This window comes from Anabas testudineus, chromosome 15 (genome assembly GCF_900324465.2).
Source record: "Anabas testudineus chromosome 15, fAnaTes1.2, whole genome shotgun sequence".
In the NCBI taxonomy this organism is placed as follows: domain Eukaryota; kingdom Metazoa; phylum Chordata; class Actinopteri; order Anabantiformes; family Anabantidae; genus Anabas; species Anabas testudineus.
Genome location: NC_046624.1, coordinates 10,529,131 through 10,537,928, shown reverse-complemented (window position 1 = coordinate 10,537,928; position 8,798 = coordinate 10,529,131). Strand labels below are relative to the sequence as shown.

Here is an 8,798-nt window from a genome sequence, read left to right as displayed (position 1 = left end):
AGGCTGCTGATGACAATAGAGACGAAGATTATTAATTAAATGTAATAAATTGAGCCTTTGTTTGTACAGACATATTTGTGCAGCTTTAACTACGTGACTTGTTAGTAACTGACCTGACAGAAACATTAAGTTCAAACTTAAAGCTAATCTACAAAACATCACATGAAGTTGGAATAACAATTTGTGTCTGATGTAAGTGTAAAAGTGATGTATTACAAACTAAACACATTTTCAGCCAACAAAAGGCCTGATTCATCAAAAACTTTTACTACAACTACTACTGTATGAGAATATTAATATCATCAGTGTTGAGGAGCCGTGAACTACATGTGATTAAACTAGTAGTTTAACTACATTTTACGGTAGTTTGATGGTAATGTGTTGATTGATGGTATAAACTGCATTTCTATTTACATAGTAATTTAACTACATATGTTTTTTATATGTTGCCATTTTTGTGTAGTTAATCACTGAAACCTTTATGTTAAGGACACATTTAGGTCTCAAGTGACGCTCCATGAAGCTGAATTGTCCCTTATGGAAAATACCTGGCCATAGTTTTAAAGAAGGTTTTGCACACAAACTCATAAAACTAGTATATTAGGTGTTAACTAATCATTAGTTTATTGCTGACTGAGTATTACTGAGTATTACTCAGTAATACTCCCACCTGGACTCCAGTTTCCCATCAGTGTTTCACTGATGGCCATTGTTAAAAACCAGAGCTGACATTCTTTACACTTTCAATGAATAGTAGGATATTTATAAGTATTAAATAAGTATTAGTCTTACCAGCAAAATGTACGAAGTACTGAAGTACTAAAAGTAAAAGCCCCATAGAGAGATATCACATACATGGATTATTATAATGAAAAATAACAACACATGTAAGCAGCATTTTTAATGTTGTAGTGGGTAAAACTATTTTCTGTTCTGTTCATTGATTCAGGGGCCTCACACACACACACACACACACACACACACACACACACACACACACACACACACACACATTCTTGTACTTCCTACGCAGTGAGGACCGAGTCAAAGGGCCAACAAAGTGAGAACCGGCATTTCTACTACTCCTGTTAACCCCAAAATAACATTTCTAGGCACTAGATGGCAATCTTAACCAACACACCCCATTAGATAACTCTGATCACCATGTTTTACAAAAAAAGTTTCTAACCATCTGTTTGAGGACCGGGCGGGGCTCCTGAGTTAAACTGTACGGTCAGTATACTGTTACGGCTGTGAGAATGGTCTATACAAATTTGTGTTTGTGTATGTACATATATGTATGTGTATGTATCTATGTATGTATGTGTATATAAATAAATAAAATTCTGTAATTACAAATGTAATATGTTACAACTGATTGTAATCATCATCACAATTATTTATTTTTTTAAACATGTACTTAGTATTCAAACAAGCATCAGCATTCAGAAACGTCTGAAAGTGCAGTACAGTCCTTAGCTTATCTGTTGTAAACAGAGAAACAAATTCAAAGTTGAGTCATGGCAACTGGACTTCCTTCTGGACAGTCTTCTTCTGACTGAAGAAGCTACTTATCCAAGCTGTCCAGGAGGAAGTCCAGTTGCCATGACTCAACGTCCAGATAACTTCAGAAGTAACATCAGAAGTGCAAATTTCTAAATGTGCAGTGCAGTACAGTCCTTAGCAGCAAGAGGTTTTTTTCCTAAAAAAACAACAACAAACAGGAAAAAATTTAAATGATGCTTCCTTTTGATCTTGAAGATCTCATTGTTTGCAAAGTACTTTACGTCTTTCCATGTCCACAAATTTTGCCATGCATCGTTGGACTGCAGTCCTTTCCTCCTCACTCCAGGGTCTTGTTCCTTTTACTTTTGGAACTCCTATGAACCAAAAAACAAACTAAGTTAGATGCAGAGTTACAGGGTGTCCTGCCAAAGTGCTGGGGTCAAGCTGTCATCAGTGGTCTGAACAAAGCTGTTGTCCCTAAAGCTGAATGTGACCACCTCAGGAGAAAACCCGAGGCTGTGGTCTGCGTCTGTGTCTTTAGTGATACTTCCATAATATTTAGCTACATACTTGATTATAATGAATCTCCTATTCAAAAATGGGAATTCAAATGGAAAATGGAATTCTGATGAAAACATGAGTTAAGTGATGGCAACTGGACTTCCTTGTTAGGTCAAAATTTTGCAATACTCATCAGGTAGACTGGAGAACCTACTTGGATGAGTCCAGGAAGTCCAGTTGCCATGACTGAACTTCCAGATAACTTTACCTAAATTACAGAATCTTCACCAACATTAATTTGTCGCATTAGCTTAGTCTCACATCTGCTACTGCAAAGTCCGCTTCACCTCATTTAAACCTTTCAATTAATAACTTATTCCTAAAATGAGTGTGATAAATATATGAGTTATGATAACCATTAGGTTGTGTCTTCTGTGTGTTTATCTATGAGTTCTGGTTCTAGATTCTGTTGTGCCTGTCTCCACCTACATCATGCATCACTGTTTACCGCTATGGTTAGGTCATCCTATCATCTCTCAATTCCTCCCTTTAGAAACTTTAAATCATTAGTTTTAGTCAAACAGTAGTCTGTCTAGCTTTCTCATGCCATGTTTCTGTTTTTATCTTGACTAGACTTGATTATATATATTACACGTATAAGCACCACCAACAGTACAGTTAGTATTGCTACTTCAAGTAGTTTATCAACTACCCTAGCAGATATTAAGATTATTTGTAACTTTAGTACAAATAAGTACTTCTAATATCACAGCCCATACCAACACTCCTGCAACAGCTACAAACATAGTAATCAAACAGCCCTAAAACATCCAACCTAGCAACTTTAATGCAACTCACAAGGATTAAGCAAATAGTAAGACTTTAGGACAATAACTCTGCAACACCATTTTAACAATGTAGTCAATCACCGTCTTGTGCATCACTCGTACTACAGTACTCTAATGTAACTACACTAGTGTACAGAAATTCATCTTATCAGTGTCATTGTGTACACTTATATGTGCAGCTTTCTTTTCCCCCTTGAGAGGGAGTGTTGTGGCAGAGTGACGCTCCTCTTCATCTAAGAAAGATAATATAACTTGTACAGTGAAAATACTAATACAAAGATTGAGAACACTTGTGTCTGGACTCACCTTTATCAACATCACCATAATTGTCGTCATCATCATCGACATACTTCCGTTTCGTCTTCTTTTGCCTCTTAATGTCAGGTTTTGTCGTTTCACATGGGCTCTCCTCTTCATCTGAGAAATGACACATTACAGTGAAATCAACTCACATAATCAATGTAGAGAGGGATAGTGGTGTGTTTCTGCTTCTGCTTCTCTCTGTTGCCTTCCATTCCACTGAGACGTGGCAGCTACCCCAGATGATATGCTGCTGCTAGGATTCCAGTGTTTAATACCAATCACAAAATGTTCAATCTTACTGTTCAAAATCTGGTCCCGACTTATTATTTTTCAGAGACTGAAGTTATTTCGCTCTCTGAGAGGATCACTGTACCGTTTTAAATTACACCAGCAACACTGGTTATTGTATTACTGTAGGTGACTAATAGGCAGACCTCAGTTGTGAACTTATCAAATACAGACAACATGTTACCTGCCCCACAGCAGAGTACACTGTTGCTCTGCTGCAGCTCTGGGTCTCCATTATTTCTGAATTTACAAAATCCCTACCTATAGACACAAGTATAAATGCTGTGAGCTGTGAGAACACATGGGGTGGAGGAGTAGCACCAATCCTCCACTCAAGTTTATTAATCAACCCCAGACCTAAATATTGTTTTAATTCATTTGAGAGCCTCACTCTTAGCCTCCCTGATCCTGACTGGAAAAGTCAAAAACCAGTCCTGTTTGTTATTGTGTACCGTCCCCCTGTCCCATACTCTGAGTTTTTAACTGAATTCACAGATTTTCTATCCAGACCATCAGGCCAGGAGATAAGACTTCAACAAGGTGATGAGAACTGGAGGATTGAATCATGCTTCAACCAAAGACTTTTAACCATCAGTTTTTGCATTCTGGACATTTATGCTGTTCAACCAGCCTTATTCATCCACTACCAAGGAGTTGTGAGCAGAATGATAGTTATGATAGGGAAAGAATAAACCAATATGATTGATTTACTGTATTGTTGATTTTTATCATTTTAAACACTTATTGTTTGGTATTAGTTTTTGCTAAATCTGCTAAATAAAGTACAGTCTGCTTTATTTGTAGTGATATAAGGGTCCCTTACAGTGTACATAGCCTCTCCTCATTGATATAAAAGACATATTGTGTGTGACTGAGCCAGGTTCACATGATGAGATTCTACTTGGTTTAGTGAAGAACCTAAAATTAATATCTCGTAGGCAGTAAAAGTATATTTGCAGCTTAAATTTTTTTCAGCAACCAAAACGACTACTACAGATACCAGTGTGGCTCCACTTGTATCTGTAGTCTCAGACTTATGCAGGTGCAAGTGCAGATGTAACAGAGGAAACACTGGGATGAAGGTAGTGAATGGAGCTGGATGAATCTCTTCACCTGAGCCTGTACCTCTGTACTGGTCAACCTCAGGCTGGCTATCGTAGACCACTTTTATGCAAGGGCTGGACTGGACTCCTGTACTGTGCCAGTTTAACAATTGTAAATAAACCCACTCATTGTCTTAAACATACCCTTGACCTTGTATTGAGTTTTCAGTAAGTATACCCTTTTTTCCCACAAATTTTGTATGCATAACGTCTGTATAAGTAATACTATGGGAGACACTACCTTTTCAAAACTGCAACCCTTTATGTTGAAAATGTTGTCTGTCAGAAAAGAGAGCCACTGAACTCCAGATATGCTGAGTAAGGTTGATACAGCAAAGGAAATGTGCTTTACAGTATACTTAACAGTGACATCTCAAATCCATTGTAATTAAACCAATATTTCTAACAGCTTCTAATAGAGCAACTTAGCCCAAAGTAAATTTGTTTTCAGAAATATTAATCACTTCTGCTTTACTTACCCCCTGCTTTATAAATCACATCTTCACAATGCTTTCTTTTGGCTGTCTTTTTTTGCCCCTCAACCGGTGGTATTGTGGGGGTTTGTTCCTGCTCTCCTGTGAAAGATTAGTTTAGTAGCATGAAAGTGCTAAACTGCACTGCAAGAAAATTGATACCAATTACTGATCATTTTCTTTACATTTCTAGGACTTACCTCCATCAGTAAGGCTGTTATCTTCATTGTCTTGTCTGTCAGTTAAAGTCATCTGCTGACAGGCAGAAGATTGGCTTGGCAGTTCTGTGTCTGTTAAAACGGCATAGATTAGTATAGAGAAATGTTCACAGAATATGCCTGGCCTACTTGCACAATTATAAACATTGAGCCTCATTTACTTCTCTCACAAGATGTCTTTTAATCCAAGTAGCTTCATCACACTGATGAAGCTACTTGGATGAGTAGCAAAATGTTTCAACCTAACAAGAAGGAAGTCCAGATGCCATGACTTAACTTCCAGATAGAACTTAAAATCTGAACTGCAACAGCCTCAGATGGAATTTGTTAGATTTACATTATCATGATTTAAAGTACATTTATCACTACTCTTACCTGGCAGTCTGTCTGCAGCTGATGTCTCTCTCTCTTTGACTGCTGGTGAACCCTTGTTTGAGGTGCCATCATGTCCTTTACCTATGTAGATGTGCACAATAGGCAACATTAGAAATGTATGACATAGAAGACATAATACTCTTGCAAAAATGCACACAGTCTGATGGATCTGTTAATTAAACATATGATGATACACCAAAAACACTAAAAAATGAAAATTATAAATGAACACACCAAAGGCCACAGAGTCCAGTGGCTTCAGGCTCTTGCCTTTAAGCAACCCAGCTCCATGCTCCGTTGCAAAGAGAAGTTTTCCAATCTTGGCCACCTGAAACGTTTTGTCTGTTTGATGATAATAATCACAGTGGACTCTTATGTCATGTCCTATAAAACGAGCTACTTGCTCCAGTTCTTTAATATCAAGTTCCAAAAGCTGGCTTAAGGTGGCAACGTGCTTTCTTAATTTTGCTGACGTAAGGAGCTTTGGGTTGATTACTTTGCTCTCTGCAGCATACTTCCTTAGACAGTCACAGCCACGAATGTTGGTTGCTGTGGCAAACCTGGCAAATAGAAATGGATTTTTCTCAGTTACGCCGACTTGACTTCGTTTTGTGATCAGGAAATCAAGAGAGGATTTTGTGCGCTCAAGGAGAAGAATGGGCACTTTTCTTCCTCTCTTTCCACGTGTCACTATCTGTGTCAGCCTATGGCTCAGTTGTTTTACCACAGGTGTCAGGGTCTCATAAATGTCTTTATTCACAGGGCCAGTGTCTGCATTTAGATATGTCTCCAATGTTAAGCGTGATGCTTCTCCTTCTCGCTTGTTATTGAACACTATTATTTGGGCAAGAAGGCTCTCACTCAGCATTTTGTATGTTGCTGTGCTTGCATGCTTGCTTAATTCTGCTTTAGCCCCGTCCTCAATTTTTCTCAAGTAGTTCTGCAGAGTAATAACATCCTCTGTCAAAGATACACACTCTTGAATGTTCCACCTCCGTTGTTCCATTGTGGTATGAGCACTAGCAGACTCACTTTTGGTGTGAGATGTTACATGATCTTGCTGCATAGTATGAATGACCGTTTGAATTCCTTCAGATGATTTTGTTGTTGGAATGAGTTGTGAGGAAACTTTTTGTACTCTTCTTCTTTTACCTTTTTCGCTTACCCCTTTCCTACTGCCACAGGACTTTTCATGTCTCCAGAGTTCAGTCCTCTTGAACATTGCATAGCAATGTTGACATGGCAAGTAGTCTTTTACAGAAACTTTCTTAGAGGGCCGTTTCCATGTCACTATCTCACCATCTCCTTCTTCAAAAACCTTAACATTATGTTGCCAGTCACCCTTATTGCGAAGGGACTCTAATAGAGTCTTTCTTTGTTTGGAGCCAGGTGGGAAACTGATGGCATGGGCAACATCAGTTTCATCCTTGTGTTTTCTTTGCAAATGTCTAGCTATCTTCAAATTGGCCTCTTTACAGTATAAACAATAGTGGGTTTTGTGCCAGACTCTTCCTCCATCTTTTTTTTTAATTGTTTTCACAGTTATTTGTGGGTTATTTTTCTTCCTTATTTTTGATTGCTCAGTTGTCTGAATTGACGTTGTTGTTGCTTGGCCCTTTATGACCTTATGTTCACTAGATAAGGGAAAGTCTTTTTCTAAATCACTGTGGCCTGAGGAACCTGACATTTCTGGGACCACCTCATCTTCATCAGAGGATTGTGTGGGTAATTGTGAGGGGTAGTAATCTTCATCAGAGCCACTGTTGCTTGATGACAGTAACTCTGGTTCCATTTCCTCATGTTTGCTGCATAAATCCTCCTTGAAAAATAAAAGTCAGAAATCAAATTATTTACCAACCAAAACAAATTTACATTCAAAAGTACACAGATAAAACCTCTATTTAAAATAGGCTGCAACATATTGATGTCATATCACTGTGGGCACAGTTAAAGTGAAGATAATTTGGACACTGTGTTGACAATAACCATGCTTAGTTTATGTGCATTAAAACAGGACAGTAACCACCACCCATCGAACAAGCATGCAAAAAAAGCAATATTGATACGTTTTGCACTCTTCCAGAAGGTTTTACACAAACAGCTCATTATTATGCAAATAGTGAAATTTTAGGATGAAATTTAACTGTATGTAGCACAACTGGTTATTTTATTTCACCCTAAATTTTTTTTAAATACCTGGAAATATTTTGTAAAAGTAGTAATTCTGAGACAAATGAAAAAATGTCATCTCTCTTAACAGTGGAACTATCAGGCAGTGGTGACATCAACAGCAGAATCAGGATGACAGGATAGGAGGAATCAGTGATATTGACGGACGTCTGATCAATATGAAATATATTCACCAAGCATTATGATGATTATGGTGACTATGCAGAAGTGGACATTAAAGCTTTAATTTAGTTTTATTTAGTTCATAAATAAGTCCTAATCATGTTCTATATGGTACTTTTCTTTTATGAATGGTTTTAAAGAATCATTTAGTAATAGCCCTAAAGATACCCACCCCTAAAGCTGGTTAATGGCTTTTCCCAGACTCTGGGAGGATGAGCAAATTACTGTTGAAATCCCTTTATTAGACCAGTGTTAAATTGTAATTACTGTTTTTATGGCTTACAGTGTGACATTAGATACTATAAATTGTGCATTGTCAAACACTACACGTTACATGACAAGGGAACACATATTGGCTATAAACAATATGTATCAGCTTAATTAGCACATGCAACTTTTTTTGCAAGCAACCTTGAATTACAAGGTCTATTTATACACTGAGCTAAATATTAAAATACAGTGCTTCCCACACACTGCATCTATGTGTCACAGGTGATACAGTTTTTCTCTGCAGGTAATGCTTATGCTAATGCTTTATTTATTAACATGCACTATTACTAATTAAACCACTTTAATTGTGTGGCCATGCACGACGTGTTACTATTTCACGTCATGTCTACGTACTGTAACGACTTTGTCCACCAGCCTTCTTCCGTCATCATGATACTGTAACATTAAAGGTTGCATGATGACGGTTCGTATGTTTCCCCTCTCACACAGGCCATGACGGACACTGTCGTCTGCTGTTAACATGCACCGCTGCCTGACCACACAGCCATTTTTATCTTTTCGCCGCAACTCTGCATGTTAATGCAGGGAATAACTGTATGT

At 37.8% G+C, this 8,798-nt stretch overlaps 1 protein-coding gene across 1 annotated transcript; it reads right to left on the bottom strand.

Annotated features, from left to right (window-relative positions):
• Nucleotides 1-1,575: 1,575 nt before the first annotated feature.
• LOC113158035 lies at nucleotides 1,576-8,559 on the bottom strand. Its single transcript, XM_026353696.1, has 7 exons — nucleotides 5,850-8,559; nucleotides 5,616-5,696; nucleotides 5,223-5,312; nucleotides 5,029-5,124; nucleotides 3,162-3,272; nucleotides 1,788-1,880; nucleotides 1,576-1,702 (listed from the first exon to the last, which is right to left on the bottom strand). Exons 1-7 carry the CDS (start codon nucleotides 7,405-7,407, stop codon nucleotides 1,656-1,658), a joined length of 2,076 nt encoding a protein of 691 aa, XP_026209481.1. The 5' UTR covers nucleotides 7,408-8,559; the 3' UTR covers nucleotides 1,576-1,655.
• Nucleotides 8,560-8,798: the final 239 nt, after the last annotated feature.